At 39.1% G+C, this 23,521-nt stretch overlaps 1 protein-coding gene across 5 annotated transcripts in view; it reads right to left on the bottom strand.

Moving 5' to 3' along the window:
- The window catches only part of Snap25 (Synaptosomal-associated protein 25kDa), a 139,501-nt gene that overhangs the window by 69,728 nt on the left and 46,252 nt on the right, over positions 1-23,521 (bottom strand). For all 5 annotated transcript variants that reach the window (XM_072299324.1, XM_072299323.1, XM_072299322.1 and 2 more), the window contains exon 2: positions 12,240-12,353. In XM_072299324.1, the coding sequence (XP_072155425.1) occupies positions 12,240-12,338 (99 nt within the window). In that variant the 5' untranslated portion in view covers positions 12,339-12,353. The remainder of the gene's footprint in view (positions 1-12,239; positions 12,354-23,521) is intronic.

Raw genomic sequence — 23,521 nt, 5'->3', positions numbered from 1 at the left:
AAGCGCGATATAAGGTCGAACCGCGAAAAGAATGGAAAAAATTAACTCAAATCGGAAAGAGTCCTGGTTTTCTAGAGAAATTTCATGAATTCTTCAATTTTCTCAGGAATCTCTGTTCCCTATAATACAGACAGATCTTTTCGAAGTCCTTGACATCATATCTGAGATGCATATTTCCTTACATGCATCGCATGTCTCATTATAAAATTCCAGTTTCGGTGAAATTCTCCGTTGTCCCAATTTTCTCGAACTCGCTCGCCTCGACAAGAAGAATTACTACGAAAGAAAGGAGTCAAAGACTTTAATTTTTACCCCTCCTTCCTTTCATCCAACAGATGACTGACCCCGCGTTGAACCCGCGAAAAGCCCGGGTCAGGGATGGAGTTGCGAAGTTCAAGCGCCGTATCGGAAGCAAAACAGACGGGCATCAATGAATCCGCTTTGCAGCAGCGCTGTTGCCACATATCCGTCCATTCCTTACCGCGGGCGATGAGTCACTCGACACGAGGGTATTTCACAACCACCAGCAACCCTCGGCCGAGATAACCGGCATTATCGATAAGTTTACAACCGGAGTGGAAGTTCACCGAGACCAGAATCGTCGGCTATCGACGTTTCCCCCATTTGAAGCTATGTTAAGGAATCGATTATCAGGGCGCTCTCGTCTAACATCCTATTGATCGATACTTTACCATGGGTTTAAATGGGGGATTCATCGATTTATCGCAAAACGCGATACGCCACTGACCGAGGTCCCTGACGAGGACGGGGCAGGGGCGCGCTCTAGCGGAATGCCAGGTGGTGCATCGTCTGCCCTACTGAGAGGAGAGTGCTGTATGCTTTGAAGGTCATGCCATTAGCACACCCGCGGAGATCGATACCGACTGAGCGGCGTTGCTCGGGCCCCGCCAAAAGAAAAGCCTAGATTCAGGGGGGTCGCTCTCGTTTTGATGCGGTGCAGCGCCTTCGGCGAGTACTTGAGAGCGGGCAATGTTGTCATTTTGAGGCGAGTTTAATTTTATGATTGAAGCGCGGGATTGGGTCGTGACCCAGATGGAAATTTTTTTTATCTTTTTTCATTGAGACGACTTGAGTGTAAAATTTAAGCATGATATTTTTCTCGGGGAAATATTGTACCTATCCGTAAACATTTCCGGTGTTTTTACAACAGGAACTCTGATTTTTTTCTTCCTTTTATTTTTTTTGGGGGGAGGGGGGACGTTCAACTTTATTTAAACAATCGCGGTGTTGTCGCAGTCGCAGCTTTTTACCCTGCTCGTTTTCCTTTTGGTCCTCTGGTTATTTTTAAAATGTGTGTGGTTTTTTTCATAATCTCAAGATATATTTTACAAAATTACTGGATTGTGGGCGACGACGATTTGTCGACGAGCAATAGTAAGATATTTTCGCCACATCAAGTTTGTAAAATGATGGAAATCGTAGATTGAAAATTGGGAAACAAACTTTCCCAGCAAAATATTCTCCTCAAAACACATTCAAAGTTTCTGAGATTTAATAGCATCATCGACATCTACAGGCTTCAGGAAATATTTCCAATATTCCGTGAATCATTAGATAAAAAAAATAATAATACAGAATTGACCGCTTCTGCGAAGCTGTTCAGCAATTTGTGTCATTAAACTTTTGAGTTGTTCCCTACTTTCCCAAAGCTCTGCGAGCTGAGTATGAGAGGATGAATGTGAGATAAAAGCCTTCTCTCCCACTTCCTTTCTCCGGCCTCTGCCCCACACCTTGTGGTTACCCCTCCTTTCCCACTTACTTTCTCCCGCGCCCTGCAGCTTCCCTTATTCATTCAATTACTAAACATTATGTACCACAATCAATCATTGCAATTTATCTACGGTAATCTCTGTTGGTCTCGGTCAAGCACGAGGAGGGCCGAAATCTACCGCACATTTTGCGAAAACCACCCTCAACTTCTCAGAAACCACTTTAAGTCATTGAGTACCCCCTGAGAATTTAATTTGTTGTCCTTGATCGGCAAAAAAAAACCCGGGGATTAATGAGCAAAATCGCAACCCCGCTCGAGAAGAGGCAGTAGCTTAAAGCCTGCAGAATTTATTACATCACGTTTCTCTGTGTCGAACTTTTACTGTCCTCCAAGCTCGCCCGCCCGCCGCCCGCCACCCGACCACCCCCTAACCTCTCCCGCTCATCTTGAGCTCTCGGGGAGCCAGATTGGCGGGCGACGAGCCGATAAGACGAATCCATTCATTCGCCTGCGGATTTCCACGGGTTTCAGAACAATCTTAGAATAGTAAACGTTACATCAGCGATATGTATCGATTAATTCTTATTGATAGCATTAAGATGAGTTATTTTATTTTTATTGTTTGGATCCAACCCGATGTGACGGAGAATCCCCGCATGGTGACCTAATCGCGTTTGTACAGGGTAATTCAAGGTTAAACCGCCAGAATACAGGAGTGTGTTTTAAGGGTCGGAATAAGAGATTTTTCTGTGAAATTTTTCTAGAGGTGCTTTATAAAGGGGGCTTCAGCCCCTAATCCTCCCAAAATTTGAAGAATAAGTGCACTGGAAAAAAAAAAAACACATTGGATCTGGAGTCCAGACTCTTGAAAACATTGGCGAGAAAAAATACTCTTGATTCAATCAGATTTAAGCTTAAATCAAAAGGAAATCCGCTCAAATTAAGAGGCTGGATTCTTGATTTAAGCCTAAATCCGATTGAATCGAAGAGTATTTTTCTTGCCGATGTTTTAAGAGTCTGGACTCTAAATCCAATGTGTTTTTTTTTCCAGTGTGGGTTTTCCTGCATTTTGGCGACGGTTTCCAAAATATTTGCATTTGGACCAAAAAATTAGTTACGCAAAAACTGTGTCGGACGCATTGGTAGAGTGGACAAAATTAGGTTTAGACGCAAAAAAGTGGACGAATCGTCCTGAAACCGAACCGAATCTCATGAAAGTGGAAATGCACCCACAATTTGATACGCCAAATTCATTGGTGACATTAGAAAAATTGAAATATTTAGGTTCGCTTACATCGAACTCCTTGATTTTCAGCTAAAAAAATTTGAAAATTAAATATTTTCATCAATTTTTTTCCGTTTGTTTTTTACTTTTCATGTAATATTATCAAAGTTGACATTTATCAAATCCACGCAAGAATCCATGATAATAATGTGAGGCCTTATATGTAACAATAGCGGATGTGAAAAATTACCTTTTCGAAACACGCTTAACAAAACTGTTTTGTTCACACAAAAATTTAATATGTTTGGCTCTGGCATGATGTACAGATCTCGAAGATCACATCTCAAGAATTTTCTCAAAATTTTCTCGATGCTAAAACAGTTTTTTGAATGGGTTTCGAAAAGGTAATTGTTCACATCCGCCATTATTACAGATAAGTCCTAATATACGCATTTCAAGAGAGAAGAGGGGAAAAAGCCCGCCGCGGTGTTGCAGAACAATGAACTTTTTGATTTTAACCTACGTCAAATCTGCGGCGAGAGCTCCATGCATACCCCAAGTTCGAGAGCGTAACGCGAGTTGGGAAACACGGTTGGCGTAAACATACTTCAGGAGTAGTTCGCGAACGTATAAACTTCGCTTTCGAGGTTGTACAAACTTTCGCGACCACTCATCATTATTTTCGCGACCTCTCAATGGCGACCGCAACCGCGGATAAACCCAAGTGAACTTGCTCAACACACATCGATGGGAAAAGTCTCTAAACACGTTCCGCGATCATGAAGTTCCTGCCTGTTCATTTTTTTGTACGGCCATTTTATTCAATCGTGCTTCGTGGCATCATAAAGTGACGTTCAAAATGGTTGTTAAATCTGAACTACTGACACCCCATTTCTGTACAGGGGGCGAAGAAGATGATGGAAACGTCACATATATATTATAATTATCGGAATTTGAGCTTAATATTTCCAGAGACGGGTGACTGCTACGCTACTACTTCGCTCTGTTGAACATGAACAATATCGACGGTGAAACTACCAAACCACGTACCTCGGTTTGCGACGTCGCAGACTTCCTGTCATACTTTATTTTTTGAATGAAAAACTACTTAACATCCAGTCTTGAAAATTTCTGTGATTTTTCCTCTTTGTGCGGAGAAAATTCCGCGAAAATTTCAAGGAATGATATTGATTTGGTCTACTTCAAAAAAATAAAATGTGAGCGTAGATTTTTTAAACACCGCAAACAAGATGCGTGGTTTGGTAGTTTCACCGTCGATATGAACATCGTGCACAAAAAAAATGTATTAGGGATTATTCCCTTAAATTGTGGTATTACCCCATTCTTTGGATGGTACTTCCACTAAATTGTGATAGTAGTGGCAACATTCGGGTTAGTAACCTAATTTATTGGGGTACCGCCACAATTGAATTGAAATGTCCAGTAGGTAGGTATGCGTTTTCATGAAAGATAAAAGGATGTTTGCATGGGTTTAAGTTATCAGTTATTAATGGTGCGGATCTCAATTGGACTGCATTTTGCAATTTCGACCTATAAATTCCGGCCCGGTTTAAAAACAACGTATGTGCCATTAGTTTCCCTATGCAAATAAGTGTTTTATTCAGATGAGCCAGAATTTATAGTTCCAAATTGCAAAATGCAGTCCAATTGGTAAACATCAAGGCTCATACATTTTTTGAAATTGTGTTTACAGAGGGCTCTCTCTAATAAATCAAAACTTTTCTCAGTTAGACCGGACTAAAAAGAAAGTTCGATCGTATGAGTTGAATGTTTGCTGTACCATACGGATCGAACGATTTGGTTTATGAAAGCGTTTCGTCGGATATAGGATCGAACATCTGAATTACATTTTGCAATAAGGAGCCACTATTTCTGGCCCATTTTAGAGACAACATATATGTACATGCCGTTGGTTTCTCTATGCAGATATATGTGCTTTTACGGGAGAGCCAGAGATAGTGGTTCCTTGTTGCTAAATGTCAAAATCATATGAGCCGAATGTTTGGTTTGACAAGGAGAAATTTCAATTTGAAGAAACAAACTATAATTGCGATCTAAATGGAACACCAGATATTCTGCTTACACGATCGAACTTCCGTTTTTTTCAGTGCTATATAGCAGTATTCACTCTCGTGAAACCCTGTAGTAGCCACTGCCACATATTTGCAAAAATAATTCACAGCAGACCCTTCTTATTTCTACTCCCTATTATTCGTTATTTGCTCAGTGACTGAACTAAATTTTATGGCTCGTGAGTCGTAAAGCAGTTCTTTCGCGAGAAAGGGAGAAGAGAGAGGTACTGGAGACTTTAATGATGAATCTATAAAAAATAAACGAATACAGAAGTCGCTTTAAAAAGTTCTGCTCAGATTATGGATTAAACTTCCTTCTTGGAAAGAAATGGGTTCCGAAAACGATAAAAATATGGTTTATAATCTCTCAACTTCTGACAAACCATTAAATAAAAGGCAATAAGGACTGTAGGAATATGGATATCATTCCATTGAAAGTCATAACTTGACATTATTTTTCCTGTTCATTGACTTGAGTTATTTTTCTTTTCTTTTCAAAAATTTTCGGGATTATCACGTACGAGTGGGCGAAAAGTTAGTCTATCATTTCATTATTTTCTGCCCATCAACTAGCCAAGAGAGAAAGGTCTATCTTTTTCAATGGTTTTAAATCCATGTACACGTTTTGGTCATAAAATTGGTACCAATACTAATAAATAGCGGAGTGGCCACATACAAAAATTAAGAATTTAAATTTCCTAATTTTTCAGGTCTTCCCCGAAAAATTTCGGAAAAATTCCAAGTTTTCGGGGACAATATCGGATGCTAAATAATGGTTTCATAATTTTCCGATCCGTCTTTAGAAAATCTGCTGAAACTGTGGCGCGACACCGAACAATTCGTATTTCCGTGAGCACAACTTCTCTAAATTTCGGATAGTTTCGCGCTTCCAGGACTTTATGTCCACCTACCTTTCGTCCACTAAATAAATGTCCACCGCTATTTATGTCTACTAAACGTTAAGTCCAGTCTTTATTAAGTCCACATGATTTAATTTCCAACCATAATTATGTTCAAAATTGTCCAAATTGTGGACATGTTATGTCCCCATTTTTTTCTTCTCATTTAAATAACAGGAACCACCTCAAAAATAAATGCATACTAGTACTACCTTCATTCTTAAAAACATTTCATTCATGAATCAAGTCATGAAAAAGAACAGACTCTAAGAGCAGATAAAAACATCTGTTCATGTGTACACTGTACGGATATGATAGGATGAAAACCAAAGCGGGAGCCTAGGAAACGCTCCAATGCCAAATTAAACATTTTTCAGTAACAGATGCAGTCAAAATTTAAAGTCCTCTTTAACTAGTTATTTCGTGCGCCTTCAATCTTTTAGGATACTGTGCAACGCCTCTGACGCGAAATAGTTGCTTAAAGCGTTGCGGCGCGGCAGGTAACCAGCGTGACACGCGCATAAGCGCCTACAAACCTAACGGGATACTTCACGCGTTGCGCAATGCGTGAAGTATCCCGTTAGGTTTGTAGGCGCCGGTGCGCGTTCTGCGCTGCTAACACGAGTAACACGCCGCTCCGCTCTCGTTTTTCAACCCATAATTTTGAAATGTTTGAAAACTCTGCATGAATTATTCTTATTTAAATTGATGAAAAAGAAATATGTACTACTGGGAAATATAATGTGTTTTTTGTAAATATAATAGTGGTTCCGTATCAAATTTAATGATTTCCAAAGCATTCAAAGAGGGTTATTCAAAATCGGCGATTTTACCCTACGCTTGGATTTTGCCCGGAGTTGGATATGTTGTTCCCTATCACAAGACACGCCTTTTTCCGGCATTGGCAAGTTCACCCGAAATTTTTCCCGCGCGCTACAGCGTTGCCAAGTTGAAAACAGGCAAATTCCGTAAGTGGCATCAAAATTGAGCTATGAAGTTGCGGTTTTAACGAAAATTCTCTAAAAATTACGCACTTTTAGGAAATGACCATGTTTTTAATGTCGCATTAATTTTAACATGCATTATTGCCAAATTTCCGATTTTTAAATTCGACAAATGTTACATATCCGCAAATACCCAAAAAGGCTATCTTCAAATTTGAATAAAAAGTTGTCTAATCGATAGTTCGTTCGATTCCGCATCCATCGATATATTATAGCTCGCTGGGAAACTTTTGGTTCGCGAGATATCATCATTTTTGTGAACAGCTTTATGGAGCGACGACGCTTTTTGAGTCCGGGCGGATAGAAATTTTAGCCTCCAAAAACACCGGGTAGCATTAATTCCATGGTTTCCTATGTAATTTTTGGCGCTGAATCCGAATTTGACCATTTCATAAAAAAATTGTCACCAAGATGTTGCCAAATTTGGCAAAAATTGCTTAAAATCGGCCTTTTTGGCGGATTATAGCCTGTGACTTGCCAGGAGTTGATCAGACGACAAAATTGGTTATTTCCACAGTTAAAACTCGTTAAACTATCTACAAGCTGAGTCAAATTCTTTCTGCTCACGGTAAAATTAAACGCGCGACAAGCAGCAAACTGAAAAAAAGACACCAAAATTGGCGCTTTTTGCGGTTTTTGTCGTAAGTTTCTTGTTTTCCGATTAAGAGAATGTTTCTTGACTATACTAATGAACAACATGAGCAGAATTTAATAAAATTGAACAATAAAATAAGATCGAACATATTCCAATGTTGCCAAGCTTAAACAAAATACTTTAATTTTCGCTGGTTTTTTCGATATTATTGTCCTATATTCTTTGTTCACCTCTTATTTTTAAATTTTATAAATGTATCTCTCTTGCAAAATAATACACTTCTGTAGAATAATTTAATTTTCAACTTAGATGTATACTAATAACTAGGGTATTTAGTTCAGAGAGGAAAAATTCATAAAATAGTGAGTTTTATCGAATCGTGTCAATAAACCACATTTTGAAACAATAATGGAAAATTTTCTGCTAAAAATTAATGAATAAAATGTACTCCTCAGACTGACTTCATTAAAACAAGACAAGACGCATTGCAATATTGCCAAAATTACGTACAAATCGTTGAATTTTGGCGGTATTTGACCGTTATTATTCATTACCCTATATTTAGTATACAATTTTATTTTATAATTCTGAGATAATGGAGTTTAATAGAAAAAAGTAACGACACCAAACTGAAGAAGACGCCCAGGAAAGGACAATAAGGGGCTTAAAAAGGAACAAGGGCGCTCCAAATTACTGAGGACCTGTGGGTGGACAAGGGACTATGGCGGTTAGGCGTCGCGGGGCCCGAGAGACCGCTGTTAAAGCGGCTCTTTATCTATATATTATGTAACAATACAATAGTTTGTCGTTACACTCGGCGTAATTCAGATTTTCCTAAGAAACATTCTCTTAATCGGAAAACAAGAAACTTACGACAAAAACCGCAAAAAGCGCCAATTTTGGTGTCTTTTTTTCAGTTTGCTGCTTGTCGCGCGTTTAATTTTACCGTGAGCAGAAAGAATTTGACTCAGCTTGTAGATAGTTTAACGAGTTTTAACTGTGGAAATAACCAATTTTGTCGTCTGATCAACTCCTGGCAAGTCACAGGCTATAATCCGCCAAAAAGGCCGATTTTAAGCAATTTTTGCCAAATTTGGCAACATCTTGGTGACAATTTTTTTATGAAATGGTCAAATTCGGATTCAGCGCCAAAAATTACATAGGAAACCATGGAATTAATGCTACCCGGTGTTTTTGGAGGCTAAAATTTCTATCCGCCCGGACTCAAAAAGCGTCGTCGCTCCATAAAGCTGTTCACAAAAATGATGATATCTCGCGAACCAAAAGTTTCCCAGCGAGCTATAATATATCGATGGATGCGGAATCGAACGAACTATCGATTAGACAACTTTTTATTCAAATTTGAAGATAGCCTTTTTGGGTATTTGCGGATATGTAACATTTGTCGAATTTAAAAATCGGAAATTTGGCAATAATGCATGTTAAAATTAATGCGACATTAAAAACATGGTCATTTCCTAAAAGTGCGTAATTTTTAGAGAATTTTCGTTAAAACCGCAACTTCATAGCTCAATTTTGATGCCACTTACGGAATTTGCCTGTTTTCAACTTGGCAACGCTGTAGCGCGCGGGAAAAATTTCGGGTGAACTTGCCAATGCCGGAAAAAGGCGTGTCTTGTGATAGGGAACAACATATCCAACTCCGGGCAAAATCCAAGCGTAGGGTAAAATCGCCGATTTTGAATAACCCTCTTTATTCTTTTATGTTTTGGGCTTTTACTGTGCTGCAGCGTGGTGTAAGCGCAACCACACGCTCAAAATTGGACGAATTTGACTCAAGGAGGTCGATGTACAAATAAGTTAAAAACAAAAAATTGCGTGCTTCTTAGTATTTTTCCTCTTTTATTAATTTTTGTATAGTTTCTTTCACCACAACTACGGCTCATTGAGATTCATATCGATGCCATTGCTTGGAAAAGGTTTTTTACAAATATTTACCACGTTTTAAAAATGTAAATGTTTTTAAAATGAAGTAATCAATTTCATTAAAAAAAAGAATGTACATTTAAAGCGTATTTTATATCGGAAATTTCAAGGATAGAATGAAACCAAGTATTTACCAAAGACAATTTGAAAAGATGAATCAAAAGAAGAAATTAACATTTCATTTAAAATATGAGTTACGATAACAACACCTCATTCTCTCTTAATTTTCTCATTTCGATATTGTCAATATAATTTTACACACGGACTAAAATATGACGCTTGAATTTGATTTTAGTGGACTTCACATTTGTGGACTTAAATTAGTGGACGTTTAAGTAATGGACTTAACAATAGTGTGGGCTTTCGAACTGTGGACGTAAAAATTGTAGACGTTAAAAAAATGGACATAAAGTCCGTGTACCAATTTCGCTATATTTCCCTGACTTTTCCCAATTTCAATTCGCCTAACTTTCCTCCGTTTTACAAATTCTTTTTGACCTCGACCCCTACCCTGTGTATGCCTTGGTCTTTTTCCCTGTAAAAAAAAGGGAGAGGGAAGGAAAATCACAATTGCTGCGTAAAATTTCAAGTCTCAACAGCAATATTTTCCCGGTAAATTGGTTTGTTTTACTGAAATATTCAGGACTGACACAGAATTTAGAAAATGAAATTATCTGACGTATCCCTGATTTCCCTGATACGTTTTGGTGAAATTCCCTGACGATTGCAGATATGCCAAATGGTTAATAAGAAATCACTGGAAAAAAAACACATTTTATCTAGAGTCCAGACTCTTGAAAACATCGACAAGAAAAAGTACTCTTGATTCAATCAGAATCTACTTAAATCAAGAGCCAAGCCTCTTAATTTAAGCGGATTTCGTTTTCATTCAAGCAGAAATCCGATTGAATCAAGAGAATTTTTTTTTTTTGTCCATGTTTTCAAGAGTCTGGACTCTAGATCCAATGTGTTTTTTTCCCAGTGATTATTAGGAATAGTTATCAGACAAAGTGTGTTGTTCGAAACGTCAAATCCATTCCAGGCAGCAAATAGAGCTGACCCAACAATTTTCCCTGACATTTCCAAGTTCTCTCTGACTTTTTAAAATCCTCCGATTTTTCCCCGGTTTTCCCTGACTGTGGCAACCTTGAATAATGCAACTTCTGAAGGCTCATGCGATGTTCTTTCTTAGCACGGAAGAATAGAGTGGCAAATTGGGTGTGCGACGTATTTCCCGATGGCGCGCCGACTGACGACCGCGCAATTAAAGGAAATTAGTTCTCAACCCCCTACCCTTTCACCCCCTCCTACCCCCGCGACGCCCGGTCGCGCGAGGAAGCCCGCGGAAATTTTAACTGGCAATTTCACTCGCAGGGCGAATTAGTTCTCGACGGTCAATTTGGATCCGCCCCGCTCATTTCAACACCGTCTGCCATCTGGTACTCGATCCTCCCTTGTCAATTTGTCCGGGGAGTAATTGAAAGATGGCGACAGGTGAAAGAGAGACAAAGATTGGATGGATTACATTTACATTTAATGGACTCTTCCAGCCCTTGCGTCGTGACAGAATTATTGCTTTTTACGACCGAGTCACTTTCGGTTACAAATAAAGATGACCCAAATGTTTTTGCTCTTACTTGACCCCTATGAAAATTGTCCTTATTCTCTTCTTTCGAGAGTCGTGAAATAGCGTTTTTCTCAAATCTTTTGTAAATATGGGGGAAGGGGGAGGGAAGTCGGTTCAGATTTTGGCGACAAATTGAATTTCGTGTTTTCAGAAAAAAAAAAAAAACTATCGGCAGAGAATTCCCTAAGAATTTGAAATAAATTGCAAACTGCTTCGTAACTGGGATCAGTGGCTTGAATTGTAGAATTTTGTTGCACTCCACCACAAAAATAACGGGATAAAAGGAGGGTAATTCCGATGTAATATCTAATCGTTTGGCTAGGAGATATTTTCAAACGCTCAGATATTTCTTCGTTTTCTCCAAATTTGCATTGAACTTCTGCATAAAATCACGCATTGATTTTGTACAATTGAATGTATGGATTGTAGACATTCTACGTGGCCACGATGAGCCAGCAGTTCTGAAACTGTCAATATATCTATGTTCTTTTTTTCTTACAGGATCTTGCAGAGGAAGATTTTATCCCATTTTCTGACCTAAAAATCGAGTTTTTTAAGAGACAGACTATTTTCTGACAATGACAATTTTCAAATAGAATTCTGTCCGACACTAAACACAGCTTTCGAGTCTGTCCAGCAAACTTTCTGAACTTCGTAGATTTTCTCGATAAATTCTTCTCCTGTTTCTCAGAGCTACCCGCTTGTTTTTAAAAAAGTTTCTGCCCTGTCCTTCAACACCTTCATTCATGCAGAGCTTGAAATTCGATTTAAAGAGACCACACCGTACATGTGGTCACGGAATTCTATCATTGTTTTAGGCTCTCTTTCTCTCTCTCTCCCTCTCCCAATCTCCCTTCAGATTTTCACGTAATGTTACAGCTATCCTCAAAAATCTACCGTGCCGGTTTCTATGGTTTTTAAGGCTATCAACAGATACCTATCATTTATAGATTTTTTTTTTGAACTCCCCGTCGAAAACCACGCATCTTAGAGGATTTTGGTTAAGGACTTTTCTGTTTGATTTGAGCCATGGAACAAGCCCTGATAAGTTTTTCGCCACTCAGTTGTTACACCCTGTATAAAAAAATGGAAAAATGTATGATTGAATGATACTTACTTCATCTGTGACTTGTCCTGCTCGCATTTGGAGCTCCTGGAGCTCCGTCCGGGGCGGCTCAGGCGCCGGCGGGCCATCTGGATTAGATGGCGCGGGCATTGCGGTTTTTTACAACTGCAACACACGAAAGAACAAATTCATTAGACAGGTGCAATCAAACAGAGACATCCATAAGTCTATCAAAGATGAGATGACATGCCACGGAAACAGAAGGCAATTTAGGTACAGTCGCGCGGGGACCGTCCACAAATTCAGCTATATACTCTTAATTGGACTGCATTTTGCAATTTGGAACTATAAATTCTTGCTCATCTGAAAAAAAAACACTTATGTGCATAGGGAAACTAATGGCACATACGTTGTTTTTAAACCGGACCGGAATTTATAGTTCCTAATTGCAAAATGTAGTCCAATTCAGCTAATCTTAATTGGACTGCATTTTGCAATTTGGACCTATGAATTCTGGCTCTTCTGAAAAAACATGTATGTGCATAGGGAAACTAATGGCACATAGGTTGTTGTTAAACCGGGCTAGAATTTACAGTTCCAAATTGCAAAATGTAGTTCAATTCTCAAAACCTAGAAGACACGCTTCTGGTCAAAGGTGGAAGCCATACCAGCGGTGAAACTGCAACAATTGGACTACATTCTGCAATTTGGAACTAAAAATTCTAGCCCGGTTTAAAAACGACGTAGGTGCATTTAGTTTCCCAATGCCTATAAGTGTTTTTCCAGAGGAGCCGGAATTTATAGTTCCAAATTGCAAAATGCAGTCCGAATCGTACCTCGGTTGCGGCGTTTCAAAATATCCGCTACTTTTTTATTTTTCAAAATGAAACCGAACCAACATCATGGCTTGAAGTTTTCACGTAAATTGGCTTGAAATTTACAAAAAATGACGCTCAGTAGTTTTCCATATAGGAAATGCAGCATGATAGGAGGTTTGGAACGCCACAAACTGCGGAAAAAACGCACTTCTGCGGTTTCACCATGAATGCACGTTTTGTGAAAAGGACGAGAGCCACTTTTCACAGGACAAAAAAATAGGTGCATGGGTCGTGACGTGAGGTTGGAAACACCCAGATACGTAGAAACATTTAGCCTGGCAATGAAACTATTTCTCAAGAAACGAAAAAAAAAAGACGAAAAAAACAAAGCTAGTGACACGCTTATTGTGGAAATGGAATGAGTGACATACGTGTTCAATAAAAAGTACTCGGCCATTCGTCTTAGTGCAAATGGCACGTAAAACATTATTGCTCCAAGATTAAGGTCGTATAAGCGTCATTGAAATGTTCATTTTAATACAAGCGTAAAAGTGCCAGGCTTGTTATAAAAACGGCATAAGAGAGACTAATTTTTAATGAGAGCGTGAACCATTTTTTCTTAGAAAAAAAGTATGAAAGACGAAAAAAACAAAGCTAGTGACACGCTTATTGTGGAAATGGAATGAGTGACATATGTGTTCAATAAAAAGTACTCGGCCATTCGTCTTGGTGCAAATGGCACGTAAAACATTATTGCTCCAAAATTAAGGTCGTATAAGCGTCATTGAAATGTTCATTTTAATACAAGCGTAAAAGTACCATGCTTGTTATAAAAACGGCATAAGAGAGACTAATTTTTAATGAGAGCGTGAACCATTTTTTCTTAGAAAAAAAGTATGTATATACTGAGAGAAAAATGAACACAGTGTGCTTAAAAAAGGTCGAAAATGGCATTAACGACACTTCGATTACCAAAAACGCTTGAAGGGCACACGTTTGGTAAAAGGGATATACGCTAGTCTTTCTACACAAATAAGCTATTCTTCCTTCACAAAAATGGTGTAAAGGCTGAGAATACTGGTCAGAATGTGCAGCCATGCGCCCAACCGGGATGTCGCCACTCGAAAAACACAGAGTATGGTGTCGGGAAAAATAAATGATGTTTCTCATACATTCATTCTGTCAGCCAAAACTGAATACAATTTAGGAATATAAAAAATTGGTTTGCAAATGACAGGAGAATGGATGTACGCCTGTGAATATGTGAGGAGGTCTCATAAGATTACTGCTGCAGGGCTGGAAAAAATGCAGAAAATCTAGGATTTTTCGACCGATTTCAAAAATAAATCTTTCTCCTTCAAGTTTTAAAAATCAGCGACACCTCGGCTGCGAGCGATTTGGAAGAAAAAAATATTTGTATTCCTTGGGACCTGATTTTGCATATAAATAGTACCTCGACGCGTAACCAGTGTTGTCGGGTGATAAGCGAAAATTAATTCATCGCAGTCGAAAGGCCGAGGACACTTCACGATCCAGCATTCCGCACGTGGATTATCAGATTGTGAATCTTTTGAAGCGGAGAAATCGATTTTCCTTCGCGCCTCGTTCCCTTTTTCTCGAGACTGATTAGGAAAAAATCACACGAAATGAGTGGAATATTTGCAATGCAAATGGCCTCGCCTTGGATCGTCAAAATGCAGAAGGGATGTCGTAAAATAAGAAAAATAATTGAACGTCAAGTCTCTTTGACGTTTCCCAAAGGCAGAGAGCTCTTCAATTTGTGATTCGTATTATCAGACATCCTGCGCTGTACGCTATCTCACGCCACCCGACTATCCTACTCCATTTTTAGAAAAAGAAAAAGAAAAAAAGTATTTTTTATGCATCTTCCGTGTCTCAAAATACTGCGCGATGAAGTTTTGATTTTTTCGTTTGTTCTTCACGAGTGACAATGTAAATGTAAATGTATGTTTTTGGTCGAGTTGTACGAACCAGGCTGCACTTGTCCCAGTCTAAACTGAGCAGAGGCGGATCCAGCAATTTGACAACACCGGATTTCCTCCATTTAAACCTATGCTAAATAATCGATTCTTGTCGGAGCACCCGGCCCCTCCAAATATCGATACATTTTCATAGGGTTAAATGGAGGGAATCCGGTGTTGCCAAATTGCTGGATCCGCCAATGGGCGAACTGATTATTTATTCCGGGCAAAATTCCCGAACTTTTTTAGGTTCTTCGTTACTCTACAAGAACTTGTTACGCTGAGTAAAGGAACTGCACGTTATGATTTAAAAAAATATTAAACTATCTTCCACGGGAAAAATACAATGAGAATTTCCCTTTCGCTCTTTAAGAATTTGCTTTAAAAATTCTATTCGAAAAATTAGTCCGCTTCCTTTCCAAAAAAAAATAAGAAAAATCGGGGAGTACGCAATACCACATCCGAGATGGAGAGTTTTGTAGGTTTGACCATCAACATATTTAAAATGAAGCGAAAAAAACATGTATCTTCATGTACCACATGGAGAACCGAATCCATTGATTACAACTCTTGAAAGGATACATACACGAAGAAGAAACAATCTTAAAAAAGTCTAAACGACCGGATTTCAAAAATTCCTGACTTTTCAGAGATTTTGAACATAAAATTCCCTTACATTACTTACAATGTTTTCTTCGACATGAATTCTCAAAATATTAACTTCATTAAAAATTTCAAGCACGAGGTTCCTCGAAATGGGAAAAATGCAATGATTTGGCTGCACTGGAAAAAACTAGAAAAAATACTCTTGATTCAATCAGATTTAAGCTTAAATCAAGAACCAAGCCTCTTAATTTGAGCGGATTTCCTTTTGCTTGAAGCTTAAATCTGATTGAATCAAGGGTCCTTTTTCTTGTCAATGTTTTCAAGAGTCTGGACTCTGGATCCAATGTTTTTTTCTCCAGTGTGGGGGGAAAAAGTCCAAGTTCTACAGCGAATTTCTCTAACATTTCAGGGTTGAGCAAAAGTACCTGACTTTTTCAAGTCCCTTTACTTTTCAAGCACTTACTACCCTAAGAAATAAGAGGATTCCAAGAGATATTCCATAATTTCCACTTAGGAAATTAAAAAGAGACGACAAGTTTCATCGTCGCGAGGCGGAATACGAACTTTTCTAGTTCCTCGATCGATACCCTCATCGGCAACGTTCTAATAACGCACTTAGACCTCTTGGCCTCGAAGCCCCTCGTTCATTCTAGACCCGCACGATTGGGACCCCCCCCCCCCCCTCCCCCGTTTGTGAGTGGGCGAGAATCGAACTACAGCAACAGTTCCCGGAAACGGCACGCAACTTAGAGGGGCCAATTATTTTATCATTCATTCATGTATTTCTCACATCAATACTGCTGCGGCAGCCGCGTCGGCTGCGCCCGGGGAACTTCCCAGAAAAGCGCAGCGCGACAGAAATAGAAGGAGAAAAGTGACGCGAGAAAAAGGACTCGCAACTTGCGGGTGGCGTGGCGTGAATTGCGATGTATCGATCGGTATGCCGTTTAAACCTATGGTAGAGGATCGATTATTTAGGTGTTCGCTGCGAACGCCCTGCTTATCGATCCTTTTCCATAGGTTTAAATGGCATGACGATCGATACATCGCAACTCACGCCACGCCACTGAACTTGCGGAGTGCTCCCACTTGCGGGCCAATTAAAGTTGGTTCTTGGCTGGAAGCCTTACTTCGAGGGCAATCATTGTTATGCGAATTATTGAAGTGAGGGCTTTCTCTGCGTGGTCGTAGAATTTTCCATCTCCACCTGCAAATTGAGTACAGTTGAGGTGAGAGTGCGCAGAAAAAGTTCGGTCATACAGTGCTCCCATTTCCCGGAACTTGTATCGAATTCCGGATCTTTCAAGATTTTTCTGCATTTTTCCCGGAACTTTAGAAATTCCCGAAATGTTTCGGATCTTTCATATTTTCCGGAACTTTCTCGGGACTTCTTCATAAAAATAACTGAAAAGAATTCCGCGGAACAAACATAATGTGGCAGTAATGATTTGGAATTCCGCCGAAGCGCGCGCAGACGCACGTGATTGGTGAAGCACTGAGTCGCACGCTGCACACGCAAGCACACGCTGATCGCACTGTCTTTGCCGCAATGCGTGAAGTATTCATGCATTCTTGTAGGCGCTATCCGTTTCACGCTGTCCGCCTCCGCCATGACCGCACTGTGTTTGATGCAATGCGTGAAGTATTCGTGCGGTCTTGTAGGCGCTAATATATGTTACATGCCGATCGCCGCACCGAGGGCTTCTCCTTTTCATCCCAAGTCCTCGTCCTCATTTCTTTCGAAGTCGCGCCGTTCCAGGCCAAATTGCGTGTTTGCTTTCTCTCTTAACTCGATTAATTAAAGGTGCTGTCTCTTGTATCACTGAAAGACGACAAAATTAGAAATTACTATACTCTCAGAAAATGAGAGAATTTGGTCGTCTTTTCTCGTTTGTAATTTTTCTTTTCTAAATCCGATTTTTTTTTTTTTTTTTTTTTTTTTTTGTATACCTACATTTAAAAAAAATTGCAAAATTTGCCGCTATGGGCCGCCATGGGACCCCCTTAATCCAGCCCTGTGGAAAAAGCTTGGTTACATAGAGCGAATGGTGCGGCCGATATGCAGCATTGTACTTTCGGTTCATGTGATCGACATTTTTCCTCACTATATGGCCACTGGAGATTCCGTTTCTTGATCCAAATAATAGTAAGTAGACTCTAAAGGGTTTAATCACCGAACGTGCTGGAAATAACCCAATAAACGAATCTGTCGAAAATTTCATGAAATTTTACATCCCCGCATCAGAGACGCTTATGTTCACAAGAAAGTAAAACTCCCTCTTGCTTATTTTATCCATTACGAGCGAGAAAAGGCCGAATTATTAATACAGAAGGCTCGAAGATTGTTTTATTCGTACCAGAGGGGTTCACCGGTTCAAGGAAATACAGAAAATTGATGCTTAACCGACCCTGTGCTGTGGCCGCGGATTTTTTTAAGCGACTGAGAAGAACGTCATTAATAATACATGACGGAAAGCAGGGTTGTCAGTTACGTAAAAACTTATCCTTAGAATGGCTTATCTCGGTCGACTATGACAACTGCATGCCAGGCTATTCAAAAACTATCACGAAAAACCGATAAAAAGACGGAAGAAAAGAGAATGTCTCCACGAATATAAGACTCAAAATTTCCCGGGAAACTTAAGAGCCGGGAGCATGAATCGAAGAGCTCCCAGCGGAAAGTTCCTAGGAAAAATTGGGAAAGTTTCCAAATGCGCTTTAAAGTGTGAGTGATTACCGTGTAAGTTCAGGTGGGCGTTGGTTTACTTTAAATGGATGCAGTAGTTGTGAAATGGTCTAAAAGTAACGCCTGAATTTTCCTGAATTTTTTCGTCAACGTTTAGGCCTCCCGGATTGACGTTGACGTCAAAATTAGCGGAAAATCCGGGTTTTTTGACGATAACTTGGCAACTGTGGCAAATACGACAAAAATGCATAGAATTAGAATTGTTGGAAATTAAATTTCCAACAAATCACTTTCTTATCGTTTTTTCTGTAAGTGCAACCGTTTTAGTGTAAAATTCGAAAACCCGGATTTTTCCGGAAATTTGGCACAAATTCTCGTTCAGTCCGGGAGAAATACGGTAGAAATACGGGAGAAAGAGGGCTAACTCGGAACAAATTGCGTGATAGACTTTTCCTAAAAGAATACCATCATCTGATCTGGTTGGCCTGAATAACACAAAACATACACAATGTTTTCCACGGCTCCACCGCGGAACACCCCTTAAAATTCCTATAATTTAAAAAGGCGGCCGTGTTTAGATTATCAAGCATCAAGGTAATTTAAAATGTGCATCTCGTGTGGTATGAGGTGTCGTTTCCTATGTCTTTTTAGTCGTAAATTTCAAATATAGTGTTAAAAAAAGCCCCTGGTCAAACGGGGTGCATCAAATCCAGGACGGCGGCCAACTTTGAACGGCGGGAGGGTAGCTTATAAAGTTTGATTATTGTATTACATTTTAAATTGAAAGTATGAGGCAACGATCTCTGGATAATATTGGTTTAGCATTTTGATTAGAGGTTCAAAAATAATTGTCTTTTATAAGACCTCATCTATGATCTGATGAATGACACCTGGTCAGGAGGCGTAAAACTGGCAATCCAGGCCGAATCCGCAGGTTACTAGGGTTTAAGATGCCGCAATGTTTGCGGTGAATTTAGATAATTTTGTTCGTAAATTTTATATTTACAACAGAAAGTGCCCCATAATCGTGCGGGGTCTCCCGATTATGGGATAAGTGGATGACTTTTAAATGTGAAGGACAGAACAGAAAATTTCAAAGTGTGATAGTAAAAAATCTTTGAAATAAATCTAACAGTTTTCTTAAAAGTTCACAATTAATATTACTCCTCAATAAGAGCTGAAATCGAGGATGGTGACTATCTCCGTATGAAGAATCAATAAAATGACACTACAAATTAAATGTACAATTCAAAGAGAGACTGCTGAATAAGCGATATTTACATGCAATTGAGTTACCTATTACTAAAAGAAAAAGAATGAAAAAATGAAAACATTGATGATTCATACCACCGGATGATGTTCCTCAGTATATTTTTTGAAGAGTGGTGTCGTCAACTTTTGATTTTAGAGAAAATTGATTTTTTTTTATTTCGCCATGATTCTCACGTGACCTAATTTGCTTTATTCACATTTCGAATTAAAAGAGTCTTGGTTCTCGGGGGGAATAAAAGGATTTTAAACGCGGATATTACTTACACGGAAATCGGTACCTTATTTTCGAAGATGTATAATAAGACATATTTTTATTTTAAAATAAGACGTAATGGTTAGAGGAACTATGTTGCACGCAAACACCGTTCAGATATTGCCTTCCAGCATTATACCTACACCTCTGGTCAACACTACTGCCTTTTACAGGCAGTCATCGTGGATTTGAGACACCCTGTTTGACCATTCATTTTCCACTTAATTTTTTACTTCACATTTTACCAAAATTACACAGGGAATAATACTTCACTTCACTCATTGCGTCATTATTTAACTTGCTTAAGTCCTCCCACCCTTCAAACTTATCAGTCTTTTTTGAGTTTTGTGCAGCCCGATTAACCAGGTGGTATTCATCACGTCATACTGGAAATCTACGACCAAAATTACGATGAAACAACCAAAGCATGTATCGGTTTGCGATGTTGCAGAATTCTTGGAATTTTCAAACATTGCAAACGAGATACCTGGTTTGGGAATTTCGCCGTCGATATTCTTTAAGGAACTAATACCTCACTTGACTTATCACGCGAAGAAGTGGTACTAGGACGAACTATCAGGGGGGAATGTGAGGGCATATGGGACAAACATACCCTCCTGCCGTTCAAAGTTGGCCGCCGTCCTGGATTTGATGCACCCCGTTTGACCAGGGGCTTTTTTTAACACTATATTTGAAATTTACGACTAAAAAGACATAGGAAACGACACCTCATACCACACGAGATGCACATTTTAAATTACCTTGATGCTTGATAATCTAAACACGGCCGCCTTTTTGAATTTTAGGAATTTTAAGGGGTGTTCCGCGGTGGAGCCGTGGAAAACATTTTGTATGTTTTGTGTTATTCAGGCCAACCCGATGATGGTATTCTTGTAGGAAAAGTCTATCACGCAATTTGTTCCGAGTTAGCCCTCTTTCTCCCGTATTTCTACCGTATTTCTCCCGGACTGAACGAGAATTTGTGCCAAATTTCCGGAAAAATACGGGTTTTCGAATTTTACACTAAAACGGTTGCACTTACAGAAAAAACGATAAGAAAGTGATTTGTTGGAAATTTAATTTCCAACAACTCTGATTCTATGCATTTTTGTCGTATTTGCCATTGTTGCCAAGTTATCGTCAAAAAACCCGGATTTTCCGCTAATTTTGACGTCAACGTCAATCCGGGAGGCCTAAACGTTGACGAAAAAATTCAGGAAAATTCAGGCGTTACTTTTAGACCATTTCACAACTACTGTGCTATGTCCATTTTCAAAATAAAAAAAAAGCCCAAAAACTCAAGTGCGTGTTTTTCCTGTTAAACGCGGGTAAGCAGACGTTTTCCGGGAATTTCCAGTGACGGGAAACACTGAAGGAAAAAAGTAGCTTGGATCTAGAATCTAGACTCTTAATAATTACATTGACAAGAGAAAATCATCTTGATTCAATCAGACTTTTTGCTTGAATCAAAAGGAAATCCGCCTGAGTCAAGAGACTAGGCTCTTCGATTCAAGGAAAAATCGGATTGAATCAAGATTATTTTTGCTTGTCAATGGTATTGAGAGTCTGGACTCTAAATCCAAGCTTCTTTTTTTCCAGTGAAGTTCCCTCTTAGATCCCTACTCCTAACCAGACCAGAACTTTGGCGCTCCATAAATTTTTGCTGGATTTGAAGTCTTAATTACCAAAACCAAGATTCTAGATAATATGTAGATGCGACATGTGAGTGATTCGACGAAAGAATAATGCACTGTGTAAGACGCAATGCGTGAAGTATTCATGCAGACTTGTAGGCGCCATGCGTTTCACGCCGCCAGCTGCTGACCGCTGGGACCGCGCTGTCTTTGACGCAATGCGTGCAGTATTCATGCAGTCTTGTAGGCGCTAATATGTCTTACATGCCGACCGCCGCGCCGAGGGTTTCTCCTTTTCATCTCAAGTTCTAGTCATCATTGCTTTCTGCGCCGCGCCGTTCCAGGCCAAATTGCGTGTTTGCTTTCTCTCTTATTCTTAACTCGACTAATTGAAGGTGCTGTCTATTGTATCACAGGAAGACGCCAAAATTAGAGATATACTCTCAGGAAATGAGAGATTTGATCACCTTTTCTCGTTTGTAATTTTTTTCCTGAATCCGATTTTTCTTTATAGCTACATTTAAAAAATTGCAATATTTGCCGCCATGGGCCGCGGCCCATGTGGCCATCCCCTAAATCCGGCCCTGGGTTTGATTGAAAATCATACTGAAAAAAAGATAGCTATGTCGTTCAGGAAGAGTTTTAAAGAGGTGAAGCCTAATCAATCCGTCTTGTCGCTTGCATACATGCTCGTTGTACTAGCATGGGTCTTAGATGGGAGTGAAGCCTCTTTTAATTGGATAGAGGGGATGTTGCCGATTTCTTGGGCGAAAATAGCTCGTTTATACGAAACATCTTCGTTTCAAATTAGAGAAATGTCTACACGTTGACAATCAGTGTCGAGGCGTGAATGAAAAATTATCGATGTTTTTCCATTTGAAGTTGTGGTGAAGAATCGATCATTAAATTGTCCGTTGCGAGCACCCTGTCTATCGATCCTTTCTCATGGTTTAAATGGCAGATCAATCGATATATCGCAAAGCACGCCACGCCACTGCTCAAGACTAATAGCTCATCCGGCATCCGCCCTGACATTTAACAATGTCTGAGCTTCTGAGATGGAAAATTTCATGAAAAATAAGATTTTGAAATTTCACTTGAAATTTCACTTGAAATTTCATGAAATTTCAATGAAACCGAGAAAAATTAAAATCTAAGCTTGATTTTCAGTAATTTTTGATTCTAGTAATTTTACTGCCCGACTGCTTGCCACAACAAGACGAATATGCATAGGGAGTATTAGGGAGTCGTATCTCGTGCCCTCTTGCCGCCACGCAACAAAATGGCGGCTAAAATCGAAATGATTCAACCGTCGTTGTTTGTTTCGTCCGCATTCGTGCCATAGATTTTTGGTACTGTAGATTTTTGCCGGTCAACTAAGACAAAATGATCATAAAATTCCTACCTTTACTTTTCGTTGTTCGTATTCTTTTGGCTCTAAACTTCATGTATTCACTGCGAAGAAAATGATTTTCAGTAAAAAAAAAATAAATAAATAAAATAAAAAAAAACCGTAGAAAAAACCAAAAAAAATAAAAAACAGCAGAGATATGTACTCCAACGATACATACAATGCACTGAGTACTGGGTTCTTCATCTATAATTCTTGAAATTTATCATTTAAATACAAATAAAGTTTACAGCAATAGAAAAGAAAGGTACTTAGGTACATACTATTAATTCTAATCTTAGAGAAGAATTTTACCTACTGAAAAGAATAGCACAATCATGACTATTTTTTGAGGGACACAATTGTTTTACGATGCCATATTATTTATAGGAGAGTAACAAGACTAGCTAATCGGAAAGAAAGAAAAAACAGGCGTGAGGAACAATAAGAAAATGTATTATTATTAAATTTAGGAACATCAGTGAAGAAAAGGAATTAAGGGGCAAATAAATCAATTTTTCAAAAAAATTGAAATTTATGAGGCCTTTTGAAATTTCACTGATATTTCACGTGAAATTTCACATGAAATTTCAAGGGCGAACTCAGCTGAGCTTTGATGTTAACTTTGCGTCAATGGTTGCAATCACGGCGCGATTTTCGTGTGATTCTGAGTGGTAATGATGAACTCGTTT

This window comes from Bemisia tabaci, chromosome 4 (assembly GCF_918797505.1).
Source record: "Bemisia tabaci chromosome 4, PGI_BMITA_v3".
Taxonomy (NCBI): Eukaryota; Metazoa; Arthropoda; class Insecta; order Hemiptera; family Aleyrodidae; genus Bemisia; species Bemisia tabaci.
The sequence above is the reverse complement of the archived record's forward strand: the minus strand, read 5'-3'. Positions and strand labels throughout refer to the sequence as shown.